The sequence below is a fragment of the Dromiciops gliroides genome, chromosome 5 (assembly GCF_019393635.1).
Source record: "Dromiciops gliroides isolate mDroGli1 chromosome 5, mDroGli1.pri, whole genome shotgun sequence".
Lineage (NCBI taxonomy): Eukaryota > Metazoa > Chordata > Mammalia > Microbiotheria > Microbiotheriidae > Dromiciops > Dromiciops gliroides.
The window spans coordinates 9,190,518-9,208,626 of record NC_057865.1 but is presented as its reverse complement, the minus strand read 5'-3'; the positions used below and the strand labels follow the sequence as shown (position 1 = coordinate 9,208,626).

Genomic DNA, 18,109 nt, shown 5'->3' with positions numbered 1-18,109 from the left:
TCTCCCCACTTCCTAGCATGCTCAGCATACTTTTTGATTATTTACATCACCTTGGGCATAGGATGTAGTTACTTCCTCACGTGTATGTTGTGTCCCTTCCTTGACCTCCCCAGTTCTTAACACGCTCTCACTTTTAGTCTCGCCTTATACATAAGCTGCGTTTGCTTCCTTGGGCACTGTGCTATGTCCCACCACTAGAATGGAAGCTTCCAGAGGGCAGGCGCTATCTCATATTGTCACCAGTTCCCAGTGCCTGCTGTGCAAGAAGCATTTAATGAGAGTTTATTGAATTGAATTAGGGGACAGAGCTGAGAAAGAAGAGTAAAGAACGTGCAGTCCACAGGTCATACAAGTTCCTGTCCACACACACACACACACACACACACACACACACACACACACACACAGAAGGAGTAAGTATTTTAAAGCCAATCCTTAAAAAGGCAAAAAGCTACTTCAGCTCTTGCCTCAGCTCTTGCCGACCAGTGGCAGCCCACCCTCACCTGTGCCCACATTGTTCATTTTCTCTAGTGTCTGTTCCTGATTCAGCCCCCTGCTTTCTCCTTCTTCCTTTCTCTTGGACAGTACTGACACCTAATGGGATCTGAAAGGATCCAACTGTGATGATTAATCCCATTATTTCATCACATTCCCCGCTTTGATTCCTCAAGAAAAATAATGGGATTAATCATCACACTCCTAATTCCTAGAACCCACCTTCCCAAGACTGTCAGCTCCCCCAAAGCCAGGTTGACTGATAGTGCCTGGGGAATTGGCCAGCCCCTCCCCCCCACACACACACCTTTCTTTATATGTATCAGATGCAAAAAAACAAAAGAGGTTGGTCTGGACAATTTTAAGAAGGGGAAATGCAAATGTTTCCTCAGTGGATAGAGCTCCGGACCTAGAGTCAAGAGGATCCATCTTTCAGAATTCTAATCTGGCCTGAGACACTTAAGAGCTGTGTGACCCTGGGCAAAGTCACTTAACCCTGTTTGCCTCAGTTTCCTCATCTGTAAAATGATCTTGAGATGGAAATGGCAAACCACTTCAGTATCTTTGCCAAGAAAACTGCGAATGGAATCACAAAGAGTTGTGCATGATTGAGAGCAACTGAACAACATATATTTACTCGAAAAAAATTTTCAGCTAATAACCCAGAGATACCAATTAAAACATCTCATACCCATTAAATTGCCCACAATGATTCAAAGCAATAAAACTCAAGGCAGAGAATCCAAGCATTTATTGAGAACCTACTAGGTGCCAGGAGGCACTGTATACTTATTAGCATGCAGATATACTATGCAAGACTCATATAAGTCTATTCATTCATTGCTGGTCAAATTGGAAACTTGTACAATCTTTTTTGGGAAACAATTGGGAAGAATATATAGTGAAAGTCATAAAATGATCATAATTTTGATGCAATAATTCATTCCATTACCATGGCCTTTAAGAGTAATCAAAAGCAAAGCCAAAAAATGGAAGTGATTTGTTTAAAGATTTCCATAGTAGCAACATTTATCACTGAAAAATACCACTACCCCAAAATTGAAAGTAATCTAAATGTCTGAACATAAGAGAATGGGTAAATACATTGTAGTATATTAATATTGTAGAATATAGCAATGCAATTCTCACCAGCAGGTTTGAAATATATAGAGAAACTTCCAAAAAACCTTTATGAGGGGCAACTAGGTGGTGCAGTGGGTAGAGCACCGGCCCTGGAGTCAGGAATTCCTGAGTTCAGGTCTGGCCTCAGACACTTAACACACACTTATTAGCTGTGTGACCCTGGGCAAGTCACTTAACCCCAATTGCCTCACTAAAAAAACAAACAAACAAAAAAACCCTTTACGAAATCTAGTCAAACAACATGAAAAAGTAAAACCAGAAATTTTGCCAGAAGTCCCCATATATTTTCATAAAAGAGAAATTGTGACTGCAATAAATTGCCAAAAACCTCCTGAGGGAAAGTTAGAGAGAGGGACTCAAAAGTTATGAAACATTATATATTGTATTTATTTGTTTGTTTGATCTGGATCTATGATTTTACTGGTATAATGAATTCTTTCTCTCACCTTCTACCTCCCTCTCTTCTTCCCTTTCCCCCTTCTCCCTCATGTCTTCTCTCCCCTTTCCCTGTCTCCTCCACTTCTCTTCCTTCCCCTCTCCCCCATCCTTATCTTCCTTACTCTCCCTCTCCCTCTCCTTTTCCACCTTTCCCACTTCAATTCTCCCCTTTTCCCCTACTTTTTCTCTCCTTTCTCTTCTCTTTCTCTTTCTCTCTCTTTCACATCCCCTCCCTGGCTTCACCTCCTTCTCCCTTCTCTCCTTCTCCTCTCCCTTCCCCTTTATTTCTTTCCCTTTTCCACTTTCCCTCTCTTTCCTTTTTCATTCTCCAACATACTAAAGTTGCAGTGGCTCTAGTTTCCCTGCAGAATTCCTAGGTCTTAGCATTTCTCTCTCCATTCTTCATTGTCTGAAAATATATTCTGCATTTATAACTCTCTCCAGCCTCCACGACTGGGGAGGGTATGGTGATGGGGCCCTAGAAAACACTGAAGGAGACCTCATAAGGAAGTGTGTATGTAGGGTCAGGGGAGGTAGAGGATAAACTTCTGCCTTGGCCTCAGACTTCCCTAAATGGGAAAGAGTCCTTTGCAGCCAGTTATACTAGAAATGGCTGAATTTGGATGTAGGGGAGTTGGATTCAAATTGTGATTCTTTCCCTATCAACCTCTTGCTCTAGTGGGTGAACTATTCCCTGGACTTTCATTTGAGGAGGCATCCATGTGCTCAGGTTCTGCAAACCAGCATGATTACATGGCTCCCGGACCTCCCCTCCGCCTCGTCTCTGGGGAAGGTAGCACCCCCTCCCCCATAACAAACACCTTTCCCCTTGTTTTTATATCTTATGTTCCACCATTCCTATGTGAGCCCCTTAGGGGTAGGGACTATCTTTTTACTTTCATTTTTAGTAGGATCTTAGAAAATATTTCGTCTAGCTAGCTAGCTGGTCAGTCAGCTATAGCTGCAAGAGACCTTAAAAATCATCTAGTCCAACTCCCTCATTTTACAGAAGAAAACATCAAGAGCCAAAGGTGAAACTGACTTCCCCCAGGTCATACAGGCAAGAAGCAACAGAGTCTGGATTTCAATCCACATTATCTGATTCTCAACCCAGTGTGTATGGCACCAAAGCCAGCACCCTATCCCCCAGACCCCATGTGTCTCTGTGAGAATCATAGAGGGGGAAAAAGAGAGAATCATAGAGAAAAAAAATTCTCAACACAGCCACTCGCTTTCCTCTAAGGAAGGTGAGAAACGAGCTGCAAATAGTCCGCAGATATCAGCCTGTGTCTTTTAATGAAGGTTTAATAATTGGGGGATTTTTTTTTTTACTTCTAAAGTAATATTTTTTTAATTCATCAAAGAAATTGCTGCCTGCAGTTATTCATTACATTCCTTGGGGCAGAGTTACCCAGATTAATTCACTTTCTAGGCAGTCTCAAAGGCCCACTGAGCTCAACTATTCCCAAGAACAATGGTGTACAGAGAAGCCCATCATTCAACTGCTGGTTTCTTTTTTCACTGGACTCCAGCCAAACAGGCTGTTTGAGGTCCAGGGTTGGGGAGGGGGAGAGAGGAGATCAACAGCGGAGAGCTGGCTTTCTAATGAGAGGACACCTGATCTGCATTAAGACCAGGAGAAAGACAAGTTCCCAGTAGGGAGGCATGAGAATTGGGGAGAAGGGCACAAAGATCCTCAGACAAATGAGGTTCTGGAGCTTTGTGGGTGAATCTGCTCTTGTCACTATGTAGGTGGGACTGTAGGTCAGGTGGTTCTTTTGTGTTTATAAGTCCTCACCCATCCTAAAGTGGGCACATTCAGAAGAAGAAAAAAAATTCTACCAGGAGCCCTGATCAGTTAAGGTAAGCAAAAGTTTCCAGGCTTTTTGTTCAGGGGTCAAACTCTACCGTATTTAATATTTAATGTTTGAGTGGGAGAAGTTTGCCAAACTGTTTAAGGGAAATGGCTTGTAAATGAAATATGAGTCTTCCCCATCTGTAGGAGACTAGATAGCTTTGCTGCTCATGAATGCTCCCTAAACAAGTCATGCAAAGAAGACACAAGGTAATCTAGGTAGTGTTGGGGGGGGGTGTATAGTCTCTAGTCTGGGACACTGAGAACATAATGATTGGTCATTCGACTTGGCTAACAAATTCCCTGTTTGAGTATGAGTCTGGGTGGGTGGCAGAGTCACATGAAAGCTCAGAAAAGAGAAATGAAATTTTTAAGGTGAAACTAGATGAACTAAATAAGACAAGATGAAATGTAATCAAGAGAAATGTTTTGTCACAGTTTCATTTTAAAAAAATAGCCACACCATTATAGGACAAGAGAGTCATGGCTGGAGGGGGATTTGTCCGAGGGAGAGCTTCAAACACAATGTCAGTAAATAAGACAGAAACAAAAGCCAATTTCTTCTTGGGCTTTGAGAGGAAAGGCAGAGTATCCAGACACAAGTAGGTGACGATAGTCTCAGCACAGCACATCTCTAATGTTGGGCTCATTTTGGTCACCAATGATTAGGAAGGATGTGGCAACTGGGATGTCAACAGGGTTGGTAAAAAGCAGCAAGCACATGCCTTGTTAGGGTTAGTTGAAGAAACGATGTCTGTTTAACCTGAAGAAGAAAACACTTGGTGTGGAGGTGGGGAGAGGCTTGGAAGCAAGCTGTCTTCAGTGATTTGAAGGAGTGATTAGACTTCTGCTTGGTTCAAGACAGAAAAAGCAAGAGTCATGAGGGGAAGTCACAAAGAGGCAAATGCAGGCTGAAGGTAGGGGTTTTTGAAGTGATACTTTGAGCTCTTCCAAGGTGGAATGGGCTGACCCAGCAGATCAACTTCCCAGGGGGACTGATGGAAAGGGGGAGAACATAGCGACAGGTCTCCAAGACCAAGGTGTATGAGTCCTCACTGGAAGAGCTACATTTTTAGGTGTGGCTTGGAGTAGAGGACATTCAGGTTCCTACCCACCCTAGGATACTATGTCTTGGTGATGCTTTCTATCTCATGGGGAGTTCTTTAAACATCCAGGTAAATATCAAGATGTCCTCATGCTTGAAAAGTTTGCCCTAAAATGATCAATAGAAGAAGAGGTAGAAAACAGAAAGTGATTTAGTGTCTGTCCAAGCTACAAGTGAATAATGAGATGAAGGAAGAATTCTCTTGACTTCTCCAAATCCCCTGAATTTCTTATTTTTAAAAATGCCCCATTGTATCTGCTACCCCTTCCCCTCCTCCCAGTTTATAATTTGTCTCATGAGCAGCTTTCTGACATGGCCCCGTTTTTGAAAGCCTTTCTTTTGTCTTGCTTTTCTAGCTACACAAATACACGAGTTATTTCCCTTCTTCAGAAGGAAGTACTCCCCCTGAGGGCAGAGACAGCCTTTTGGGGTTTTGTCTTTGAATCCTCAGTGCCTAGGACAGTTCCAACTGACTTTCTGGCTAGATATAGGTCATGTATAGCATTCCATTCTCATCTCCATGCCTTTGCACTGGTGGTACCTCATGCCTGGTATGTCCTCAAAACTCAGATCACCACTCTTTCTATGAGGTTATTCCTGCCCCCCCCCAGCTAGTAACACACACACACACACACACACACACACACACACACACACACACACACACACACACACACACACCCTCTCATTACTTCCTATCTGCTCATTAGCCCTTGACATCATCCTTCCTGTTGCAGCACAGAATTTCCCACTTGGTCCCGGAGGGCTCCATCGTGTTTCTCCAGAGGAAAGGATGCCGCAGCCAGCTTTGTCCTTCTTTCTCCTGCTACTGGCTGTCTCTGCCAATCTCACCAAGACTGTCACAAAGGACAAGAGAGCTCCTCAGACCCTCTCCAGAGGTTGTGTGTGTAACAACATCTGTTTCTCCAAACTCTTCAGCCAACTCGGGGAGGAGGGAGGGTTGTTTTTTTCTCTTGTCTGATTTTTCATCCACATCCTAATTCTATGAAATATTCTAAATAGCCAGACATCTCCGACATAAGCCATGTCCAACTGGGATGTCACTTGCCAAGGATATCTTTAAGCCATCAGATGTCTGTGCTGGGCCTAGGAGGACTCTTGCTCTGATAGTCCTCATCGGGCCCATCACCACTCATTGCCAAGTAGTCAAGAGCAGAGCTTGGAGTGAATCGAAAGAGCAAATTTGGAATGGGACACGAGAGATGATGTTGGAGTTTAGGCTTTGCAGGCAGTCATGGGGCTACACGAGGACACTTAATGGGGAAGTGATTTTGAAAGTGGGCAAGAGAATAACCAATGGAAATAAGGACAGGGATCAATCAAACTTCTACACCTCAGCTATGTCAAGGGTTGGTCCTCCTTGAGCAAAGAAAGAATTAATAGGGGAACAGAGAAGCCACAAAAATAGGGGCACAACTGGGCCTGGAGATGGTGACTGAATTGTGGTCCTAGGCAGAGAGACTGGAAAAAATTTATGAAGAAACTGAGTAGCAGGTCCTGGGGTACCAGAGAAGTGGAAAGTCTGGACCAGGGCTGCCCTAGTGTCACAATAGTGTCAGAAAAACCTGGATTCAAATCCTACCTCCATCATATATATCCTGGATATATGACCCTGGGATAGTCATTTCATTTCTCAGTGTCCCAGTCAACTAAGACTATCAATTGCAGGATTAGTATGGATCTTCATGGGTAGAGTTTCTTTGTCTGGGAGAACCAGATACCACTGAAACCCCAGGTCTAGACAAAGTAAACAAAAGTACTTGAAAAGTATTAGCCACGATGACTTTATATAAGAAATGGCATAAGAATCATCAAGGACACTTGGGACCAGAAGAGACAGATACAGAAAGGTGGTGATAGAGGAAAGGACACAAAGAGATCGAGAGATGGTGAAAGACAGAGACAGAGAGACATAAAGACAGAGAGAGAGAGAAAATCTTAGTGATCGCGTGACATGAGAGGAAGGGAAGATGTGGAGAGGTTTCCAGTGGGCCTAATGGAGGCTTGCATTAGTGACCCCACAGAGCCACTCAGTAATCCAATAGCTTGACTTTTCTAACCACTTATCGCACACTTGTAGCACACAGAAAGTCAAGCTGGACATTGCAAGAAGCCTTGGGAAAACTTGGACTGGAGTCCAAGATCTGACCTTTCCAACTGTGTGGTCAGTTCACACTTTGAAAACAAACCTAAGGATAAGCAGTGCTAGACTTATTTATCCCTCTTTTGTAGATGAGTAAACTGAAGCTCAGAGCAGAGATGTCTTTTGCTTGGGCCTGTGAGATTAAAATTGGATATTAGATCATAAATCTACCCTACTTAACCTTTCCCTTAATTTATCTCCCAGACTAGTAAATGGAAGAAGCTTCTGGTTTTCTAGTTAGAGCTTTTATTGTATGGTAGTCACAAGGTGATGTTGATTAGAAGGATAGGAAAGTAGAAATACAATACAAATCGTCTTAAGTCTAGGCTTAGTCTATATTCCGTATAAAATTCACCAAAAGCGGAAGGCCACCTTTGGGGAGAGAGACCGAGTCAAGTGCTGTTAACCGAGAGCCGGCCCGAGTCAAACTCCAGTCCGCGTTTCTCTGTGTAGCGCAGCCAGGAGACCAGCGGAGCAGGAAAAAAGGCCCCACTTCTGTTCTCTCCTTGCCTTTTAAGCTCGCACCCCGGAAGTCGAGTGCTCAGCAGGCAATCTGGCGTGCGTCGCAGGCGGACTGGTGTGCGTAACTCATGCTGTTGGTCTCCTCCCCAAAAGGGTTGTCCTAAAAAAACCTGGCGTCTCTCCATTATCTAACCGACTATTAAAACTTTTTACCACAGGCCCCATAAAAGCAAAATCAACCCAAATCTTTTGCCTCAAATTCTAAGGTCACCATACCCCAATACCCACAGAATGAAAGAAAATCTGTGTATCTGTGTGTGTATATGTAGTTTTGTGTCCATAAAATGTATAAATATGATTTATTCTTATTAACATTATCATTACACAGTACCTACTTTCTAGATGTATTTTGTGTTTCTGCTTCAGGATGGGGTGATGACATCACTTGGGTACAGACTTATGAAGAGGGGCTCTTCCAGGCCAAGAAGAGGTAAAGAAACCATTCTAAACTGGTTTTGAAAAAACATGTGCCACTAACTCTAAGGCAACTGAAGCCTTTCCTGACACTTCCAACTACTAGTTCCACCTCACCCCACCCCCAACAACAAAAACATTATCTTGTATGTTTGTATTTGAGGCTGAGGAGCAGTGCCTGCAATGCTGCTTCACAGGAGGAGATGAGCAAGTCTTGCCTCTGGCTGCGTGAACTGGGGGTGTCAAGTAGCCTCTGCACACTCAGAGACATTCTCTAGGACCATTAGTCATAATGCAAGGAGGATCCCTAGTGAGAATTCCTATGCCAATGAACTCATAGGTCCAGGCTAAAAGTGTGTGTGTGTGTGTGTGTGTGTGAGAGAGAGAGAGAGAGAGAGAGAGAAAGAGAGACAGAGACAGAGACAGAGAGAGACAGAGACAGAAAGAGACAGAGAAAGACAGATAGAGAGGCAAAGAGGAGGATCGTTTCACTTCTGTATTTATATCCCCAGCACTTAGCACAGTACCTAGCACATAGTAGGTGGTCAGTAAATGCTTGATGATTGGATGCTTGATTAATTTTTAAAGATTACTTTATCCATCTAATTGGAAAATACTAAAATCTTTCTTACTCTGAAAATCCTCAACAAAAACTGAGGCAGTCTTTAGAGAATGAGTATCTTGAAGAATTATCCTGTCTATCTCCAAAGGGAATGTAACATTGCTCCCAAAATTAGACTGTATTGATTTTGTTCAGCAAATCACGTTACTGATTTTTTTCAATTCAATTCAATTAAATCAAATTAATGTTTACTAATCATTTACTATGTGCCAAGTGCTCTGCTATACTCCAGGGACTCAAAGATAAAAATGAAAAGTCCCTGCCCTCAATGAGAATACATTCTATTCATATGTTAGCTAACCAAGCCTAACTATTGAGTTTGACTAAAAAAAAAATCTGTCATTGTGCATTATCCTTTGTTGAGGGAAAGTATTTGCCTTAACTGGAAGTTATACATGTTTTCTTTGTTTAGTAACAAGCCCCTGATGGTCATTCATCATCTGGAAGACTGTCAGTACTGCCAAGGTAATGTTAGGGACCTCACACCTTGTGGGCTTTCAAAAATGAAGGAACAAGGCCCCCATTAGAATTTTAAAGAATATAGCATCCTAAAAACTAGGGATGGAAAAAGCAGACCACGTATCACCCTGATCTACTCTGGCTGAAGATAAATCTTGAGCCATATGGCAGTTCTTGCCAGCCCCAGGGACCCATATTGATATGGGTATGACCTCATTTATATCAAGAACATAGGGGATAAAAGAAGAAATGAGTGAAATGATAATGGAATTCTAAAAATAATCTACTTGAAATACTAAACTTTTGGTCTACTGAGGCATGAAGTGATGAAGCTACAGAATTTGTAAATAAGAGATCATCCTTTTTTATAGCTGGTACTAAAATAAGGGGGTGGGATGGGGAGGTGGAGACAAATAAAAGGAAAGAGGGAATAGAGCAGGTGATAGGGTTTTGTCCTGCATATCTTTCCAAGAAACAGAATGAAAATCTATGCTTATCAAGTAGGAGTCTGAGAAACAAGAGCTACACATGAGTGATATATACATATAGATAGATAGATAGATAGATATTGATATAGATATTATATATATTATCTATTTGAAATCTAGTTCTTTTGTTCTTTCAGCTTTAAAGAAGGTATTTGCCAAGAGTGATGAAATCCAGGAAATGGCTCGTACTAGCTTTGTCATGCTCAATCTCATGGTAGGTGAAATCTACATGCTGGATTTATTTCCAATGGGAAATTCTAGTGGTGAGTTTTGCCTTTGTGTTTGTGTTTGTTTTTTATGATGTACAAAATCATAGAGTCAGTGAGGCATGGAGCCTAGAGGCCTGGCATTAGAGTCAACAAAATCTCTGACACATCCTGACTGTGTGGTCCTGGGTAAACTTTTTCTATTTTTCAGGCAAATCTCTCAGACTATAAATTATTATGGTCTAGTTTTTTACTTCTGTCTGTGAGATGGGGAAATTGTACTTAATTTAATGTATTTTTTTCAGTCAAGAGTTCCAGGTTACATATAATCTTGAAGCATCTATAACAATAACAAGCGGACATACAAAGAAAGAGAAAAGTTACTAAGTAAGCTCCTATTTTAATCTTTTTGAATTTCTTCTCTTCCCACTAGCATGAAACCACTGACAAGAACCTGTCACCTGATGGGCAGTATGTGCCTAGAATCATGTTCGTGGGTAGGTATACATATGTGCACATGTGGAAACTTCAAGCACATCCTGCCTTCAAATCAAGCATTTCTAAAACATTTTGAGCTGCACCTCTCCTAAAAAAAGAGAATGATTCAATTCAAGGATCTTTCTGCCTCCAGAGAAAAGGAATCACCTTTACCCATCTCAAAATAGCTTGTCTACAATCCTGACCACATAGGGCCATAGTGAGGAGAGAGCTTTATCAAAACGCTTACAAATTCAGAGCCATTGATATTTTTATTATTTACATTATGGGGGTCTGTAGTTTCAGAGTGATACAATGGGAAGAAATCTTCCTCTAAAGCCAGAAGCCCTGGGTTCAAATGCCTTCTCTAGCCTTGTTGCCTCTATGACATTGGACAAGTCACCTCACTTCTGTGCACCTCAATTTACCCATCTTTGAATGAAAGAGTTGGACTTGGGGCAGCTAGCTGGCACAGTGGATCGAGCACCAACCCTGGAGTCAGGAAGACCTGAGCTCAAATTTGACCTCAGACACTTAACACTAACTGTGTGACCCTGGGCAAGTCACTTAACCCCAAATGCCTCACAAAAAAGAAGAAAGATTTGGACTTGGTGGCCTCTGAAGTCCCTTCTAGCTCGAGATCTATGATCCTGAGTGTGACCTTACACAAGTCACTTAACTTTCTGGGTCACATTTCTCTCATCTGTAAAATGATGGGAATCAACCAGATGATCTTTGAGATCCTTTACAGGTCCCCAAGCTCTGATTCTGTTATTTCTTCCAATAGTGAAGATCAGTGGAGTCAATCTCAACAGAAGTGGGGGCCACCAACCTATACATAAGAATCCATGAGGGAAGCATATTGACTTAGAAAAACACATATTAACATTATCTGTTTTATAGTACTTTAACCTATTTTGATAAATATTCCCCAATTACATTGTAATCTGGTTCTGATTGCACTCTGGAGTATTGTGGACCACCTGCAGCCTGCTGCCCAGAGGTGTGTTTGACACCTCTGATGATAATGGCACACACCCATCCTCCAGCACTTTCTCGTCCTGAGAGATATTTCTACAACTAAAAGATTATCCAGTCTAACGGCATTTATTTGGTGTCCACTATATGCCAGGCACTATGTTCTGAGCTAGGGATACAGAAGCCAAAATGAAGCAATCCCTGTCCTCGAGAAGCTTCTTTTCTATTAGAAAATCATTTCATCCCCACAGACCACATGCCCTCAGTACATGAAATTATTCATGTGTTCCTTTGGAGCAGATCCTTCTTTGACAGTCAGAGCTGACATCACCGGGAGATATTCTAATAGACTCTATACATATGAACCCCAAGATTTGCCAGTATGTAAGTATCTGCCTCAGACTCTCTTGAGATTTGGGGGAAAGAGTAATTCTTTGATCATTTTTAAAGTTCCACAGATTAGGACATGCCATACAATCTTGCTGGGCAAATTTATTGCAATATTTAGCAATGAACCCTATTTGATGAATCCTGTAAGATAAAATATATAATATGATATAATGTATCTAATATGATAGCATGCCTAGAAAAATGTTTCCCTCTAGAATCTGGCATCTAGGGAAAAGAGTTGTGGGTGAAAGGGGTGCCCACTCTGATCAAATACAGTGGATGGAGCTATAGGGTAGTCCATTACCTAAAGAGTCTGGTCCCAAACCCTATGGTGTGTCTGGTGAACGATAAGATCTTTCAGCCCTTGGGATGAGGCAGTGGGTAGATAGGAAACAAGCAAGGGAATGGGTATTATTTTCAGAGATATGTTAGGAAACACCTATATAATGCCCTAGTTACCACATCCTTATTATGGTCCTATTGACCACTACCAGAAAAATACTTCAAGGAACTGCAAAAAATTGGGACTAAAATCCATCTTGATAAACAGGAGGATTTATTCCATGGATACCTTGTTCTAGTGAAAAGCAACATTCACATTGTCCTGTTTCTTCTAAAGATATATCAAAACACTTGAGCTTCCATAACATACCTTTATGTTATTTTTCCTATCTTAGATGATTGTTCATAAATTGTTAATGTCGACAGGTTAGACATTGGAATGGTACATATGGAAAGTGAAACTGAATATGCATATTTCAATTTGTTAGATGTTGAACCTTTCCTTGTTCTCCTTTCAGTAATAGAAAATATGAAGAAAGCCTTACGACTCATCCAGAAGGAGTTATAAATGTTGGTGGAGAAGACGCAGAAATCCTCTCAACTTTAAAGCACATTCATTAAGTATTTGTTAGAGCCTATGGGAGTTGCCACAATGTAAGCGTATGGGGATGTGTGTGTGAGGGCTTGAGACTTTCTAAGTGAGTGAGTGTCCTCTAGAGGCAGGCTAGTGATAGGTGGAGGCTGCAATGTACAAAGTAGTGTGTCCAACTTAACTGAACAGTAAGTAGTGCAGGAGACTGGTGATTGGGTGGTGATGGAACTGATGATGGCAGGGCCAAAGGTGGCATTGACCCACAAAATGCCAACCACCATCCAACCCCTAATTGGAACCTTGGACAGCAACTGGAAACTATCTTAGATTTCTTTATAATGTGGAATTATTTCAGTATAAATTCCCATCGCTAGTTAGGCATCAGCAGGTGAATTTCATTCGTGTCTTATCACTTGAAGCAATTCACCCCAGCTTCCAATATGTCAGAATCACTGTTCTTTTCCTTTAGCAGTTACTTAATAAGTGCCTACTGAATTTCATTGAAATTTGTAGTTTAAACAACCTGAGGAGAAGCAGCAAGATGTAGGACACAGAGAACCAGTTTTGAAGTCAGGAAAACTTGCATTTAAATCCTGCCTTTGAGATGTAACTGGCTGTATGATGATGGGCTGGCTCTGGTCAGCTCTGATGAGCTGCAGGTTAATTCAATGCAGAGTTTTACTCTTTGGGTTACATGTATAACCACAGATCATTCAATATGTTGTATATAAATGCAATAAATGTAAAAAGTCTCAGCTCTCCATCTCCAAGCATCATTAATGGCTATGTGTCAACTTTATTCTTAGACATATAACTTGAAATAATTAACTTAAAGATGAAAGTCATTTTGGAGGAGGGTCTCTGGAAGGATGATGTCCCAAGGATATGTCCTGTCACAGCCTTGGTCTCTGAACCATAGGACTGTAGATTTAGAACTAGAAGGGACATCAGAGAATTCCCCTATAACTGAAATCTCAGTTGACTCTGACTTCTCTGTCCCAAACACTCTTTCCTGGCCACTCCTCCCAGTTCCTCTTACTCCAATAGTCAGGGCTCCTCTAACTACTTCCCTATTTGACCAGTGACTTAGAGGCATCAAGAAGATGCTGAGCAAATCTGTAGGTGGCATAAGGCTGGGATGGAGGAGTGACTAGCATGTTGGAGATACCATTAGGATCCCAAAAGATGTTGAAAACCTGGAACATGGGGCTGAACCTCATAAGACAAACATTTTTAAAGATAAACAACCAGATTCACAAGAAGAAGACAGCTGAGGCATGTGTAGATCATAATTCTGGTTAATATCCCTTGGGGTTTGAGTGGATTGGAAACTCAGCATGAAGCAACAATGTGACCTGACATTAAAAAAGAAAGCTTATGGACCATTTGACTGCTTGAAGAAAGATATACCATCCAAAAATGGGCAAGAGGAGAGTCCCCCACACTATGCTTTGGTCACATGGTAGCTAGCAAATTGGTTTGGGTTCTGGGGGTCCTATTTTAGGCAAGACATTGAGAAACTAGAGACCTTCCAAGGGAAGGTGCCAGTGCCACTGAAGGGACCTACAACTGCATAAAGGGTAAGAGGAGAGAAGACTCTGAGAGCCATCTTCAAGTGTCTGAAGGGCTGTTCCATGGAAGAGAGAGCAGACCTGTTTGCTTGGCCCCAGGGGGCAGAAGGGTGGTATGTGGGAAGTGCACACTCATATTATGAAAAAATAAACTTCTCAAGGATTAAAATCATCGAGAAGTGAAAGGGAGGGGGCGCTACCTTAATAGAAGTTTGCAAGCAGTCACTGGGCAGTCACTGCTCAGGGGGTTGTTGGAGTGATTCTTGATCTATGAACTCTCTAGTGCTGTGATGGAGACTCACACCTGAATAGGTTTTAAGACAATGATGTTTACAACTGTGAGATTTAAAATTGGATATTAGATCATAAATCTCCCCTCTTTAACCTTTCCCTTAATTTATCTCCCAGACTAGTAAATGGAAGAAACTTCTGGTTTTCTAGTTAGAACTTTTATTGTGTGGTAGTTACCAGGTGATGTTGATTAGAGGGATAGGAAAGTAGAGATACAAAACAAATCGTCTTAAGTCTAAGCTTAGTCTATATTCCGTATAAAACTCACCAAAAGCCCAAGGCCACCTTTGGGGAGAGAGAGAGACCGAGTCAAGAGCGTGCTGCTAACCACTAGCCGGGCCGAGTAGAACTCCAGTCAGCATCTGTCTGTCTGTGCAGCGCAGCCAGGGGACCAGCAGAACAGGAAAGAGCTCCCACTTCCGTTCTCTCCTTGCCTTTTAAGCTCGCACCCCGGAAGTCGAGTGCGTAGCAGGCCGACTGGCATGCGTAGCTCATGCCGTTGGTCTCCATCCCAAAAGGGTGGTCCTTAAAAAAACTGGTGTCTCTCCATTATCGCTAACGGACTGTTAAAACTTTTTACCATACAACAAAAGACCATTTCACCAATTTTTGTGTTCTGTGGTCATAAAATGTGTGATTTTCTAAAAAAGAGAATGCCCCAGTAGACCCCAAATTTCCACTAGGTCTTTGCTTTTCTTCTCTTAATTCATGTCAAGAAAAAGGAAGGAAAACCAGCACCAATGGAGCCTGGCAGATGTTGTAAAAGGGCTGGTGGGAAGTCAAAGGGTTAATGTTCAAGTATATGTACTCTTTCTTACAGTGAAAAGTCCAACAGTGTTTGATAGTCAGAATGCTCAGACTGTGTTCTCTACCATCAGGTGCCCCTTCCTCACGACCTCCCTTCCCCCCTTTCTGACTCCAACCATCTTCTCTCCTCTAGGAAGCCTAGAACAACCCAGTTCTCCCTCCTCAACTGTCCTGTCCATATTGATTACATTACTGCAGGCATAGAACAGTCTGGTAGTTACCTCCCTTTTTTTTTAAGTGAGGCAATTGGGGTTAAGTGACTTGCCCAGAGTCACACAGCTAGTAAATGTTAAGTGTCTGAAGCCGGATTTGAACTCAGGTACTCCTGACTCCAGGGCCAGTGCTCTATCCACTGTGCCACCTAGCTGCCCCAGTTACCTGCCTTTTGCTGGATGTGAAGCTTATCTCAAGGAACCAAGACTGCATTCGTTAGTGTCCATTGTCTTGGCCAATTTACTTGAGACTTGTGAGTAACATGTAGATGTTCCATTTGAAGAAAATCCCCCTCCTGCCATGCTCACTTAAACCTGGCTCAGTCTTTTCCTCCCACCTTGCCCCTATGAAGGTTCCTCCCCCTCCCTCTCTTCCAACTTCCTCTAGCATTTCCTTCCCACTTTAGAATGCAAGCTTCTGGAGGAGAGGGGCTGCATTTCCTTTGGCTTGCATCCCTAACCCTCAGCACAGTTCCTGGAATTGAATAAATGCCTTTTTTCCATCTTCATCTATCTCCCTTATACTGATAAAGCCTGCCAATGGTGAAGACCAGCTGCTTGGGCCATGCACATTCACAAGTCTCAAGGAGTATCTTCCCCAAGGGTAAGAGTACACTTTATCCCTATTAGTGCTGTTGTCTTCTAAAGTTCAAGTTCAACCCAGAGTTCCAACCTGACAAGTTGGTCCAGGGCCCTAGCTGTCATCTGCTGAAACAACACCCAAAACAAACTGCTCCAAAGAAGCAGCACATTTCAATGGCGCTGCATTTCTGGATTCTCCTCCCAAGGGTGTAATACAATCATTTTCTCTAGCAGCCTCGGAGAGACAGTTCATTTTGGGTCAGGCCTTGGAATCATTAGCAGCAGTCTGTCCTTCAGATGAAATCAATGTGTTAGCCTAGGAATTGAGCATCAGCATTCTAAAGCTGCAAGAAATAGAGCTTCTGAGATCAAGCATGTTTCCAGTGAGGGTCCTCTCTAGAGAATAGCAAGGACAGTGTTTGAGACAATCTTGTTCTGTCATTTTCCAGTCCTGTCTGACTCTTCATGACCCCAGTTGGGGTTTTCTTGGCAAAGATACTGGATGGTTTGCCATTTCCTTCTCTAGCTCATTTTATAGAGGAGGAAACTGAGGCAAACAGGGTGAAGTGTCTTATTCACTGCACCACCTACCCGCCTGGAAGCAAGAGGTTAATATCAAAAGGATGGCTCTGCAGTCAAAGGGCAGACATGTGGACTGTTGCTTTAAAAGGAAACTCAAAGGGTTCAGGTGAAAACAATGGGCCTCTCCCTTCCCACACAGATTAACTTTCTAGATTCCAAGAACTCCATGCTAAGGAGAGAAAGAGCCAGCATTTCAGGGAGGAGCGAATTCTATGCCTCTGTTAGCTGGGAGATAGCATCTCAATGAGACAAAACCAGCATCTCCCTCCCTCCCTCCTCTAGGGACCAGCCCTACTCTCTTGCTCTCTCTCTCTCTCTCTCTCTCTCTCTCTCTCTCTCTCTCTCTCTCTCTCTCTCTCTCTCTCTCTCTCTCTTTCATTCATGTCATTATTGCACACAGTCAAGGACAAATCTTTTTCTATCCTTCTTAGAAGTCTTTTCAGATCATGGAGGAGAAATCAGTATGGTCTTATGAAAACATCAATGAGTTTGGAGTCAGATTTGTACAGCAGGTGACTTCTGTGGGCCTCAGCTTCCTTATTTGTAAAACAAAGGAAATGCTTGAGATGATTTTAAAGGTCTTTTCCTGATCTGATTCCTCTGATCCTCAGTAACACACCCAGCTGAAGGCTTTTTAGCCTTTATCTGACACCTCCCCAACCCCCATCTATGCAAAAGTTTTCCCCTGAAAAAATTTTAGAATGATCTCTATGACTACAAGCAAATTCCACTTCCCTTTGGGGAATTTATCAGTCCTAATCTTAGTGCCCGGGCAGCTCAAACAAATCCAGGCACTTAACATCAGTTGCCCTGAATGAGGTGCCTGAAGAAACAGGATACTCCCCTAGATCCGTCTCCTTGCAGGTGGGCGTTGGTCTTTTCTCAGCAGATGGCTGGTACGAGGGGAAGGAGTTGTATATTTCTCAATAGACAAATATTTGCACTGGACCGGAACAAAAGGAGGAAAAAGTTCTCAGCTTAGTTGACCAAGAAGACCTGAGACTTTAGGCCACCTCAGCATTTAAGCTCGAGTCAGAAGTGGGCCACCAGCCCAGTCGGATTTCAGCTGCTTCCATGTCTGACACCTCTTACTGGCAAGGGTTGCCATGGGCAAACTGTGAAAGCAGAGGACAAAGAAGGTCCAGCTGGGGACTTGGGACATCATCTCCTTCAGAATATGGAGGAGAGAGTCTGGGCTCTTAGGAAATATTTGTATAGGGTCTATACCTCGTGGTGTGGAAGGGATACTGCCATGCCCCACAAGTCCATGCCAATGGAGCCTAAGATCTCCAATGGGCCCCCAAGTTTCAAGGTCAGCCTTGGGAAGAGGCCAGGTCCTTCATCCCAAGGACCAGGTTCGCTGACTTTGGAGAAGATCCTTCACCACTGGCGCTGAGTGGTAATGAGCACCATACTAACTATATCTGCATAAGG

At 42.6% G+C, this 18,109-nt stretch overlaps 1 protein-coding gene across 1 annotated transcript; it reads left to right on the top strand.

The window, feature by feature from the left end:
- Nucleotides 1-3,727: 3,727 nt before the first annotated feature.
- On the top strand, nucleotides 3,728-13,294 carry AGR3 (anterior gradient 3, protein disulphide isomerase family member). The gene is made up of 8 exons (XM_043968504.1): nucleotides 3,728-3,939; nucleotides 5,774-5,935; nucleotides 8,089-8,152; nucleotides 9,171-9,223; nucleotides 9,843-9,919; nucleotides 10,345-10,408; nucleotides 11,667-11,750; nucleotides 12,557-13,294. The coding sequence occupies exons 2-8, from the start codon at nucleotides 5,830-5,832 to the stop codon at nucleotides 12,604-12,606; spliced, it is 498 nt and encodes a 165-aa protein (XP_043824439.1). The 5' UTR covers nucleotides 3,728-3,939; nucleotides 5,774-5,829; the 3' UTR covers nucleotides 12,607-13,294.
- The last annotated feature ends 4,815 nt before the right edge of the window (nucleotides 13,295-18,109 follow it).

What these genes read in the sequence shown, in the direction of transcription:
- AGR3 (XM_043968504.1), top strand. Translation starts at nt 5,830, where the DNA reads ATGCCGCAGCCAGCTTTGTCCTTCTTTCTCCTGCTACTGGCTGTCTCT. An exon ending in AGACTGTCAGTACTGCCAAG is followed by an intron (nt 9,224 to 9,842) that starts GTAATGTTAGGG and finishes TTGTTCTTTCAG; the next exon opens with CTTTAAAGAAGGTATTTGCC. An exon ending in GCCTAGAATCATGTTCGTGG is followed by an intron (nt 10,409 to 11,666) that starts GTAGGTATACAT and finishes CCTTTGGAGCAG; the next exon opens with ATCCTTCTTTGACAGTCAGA.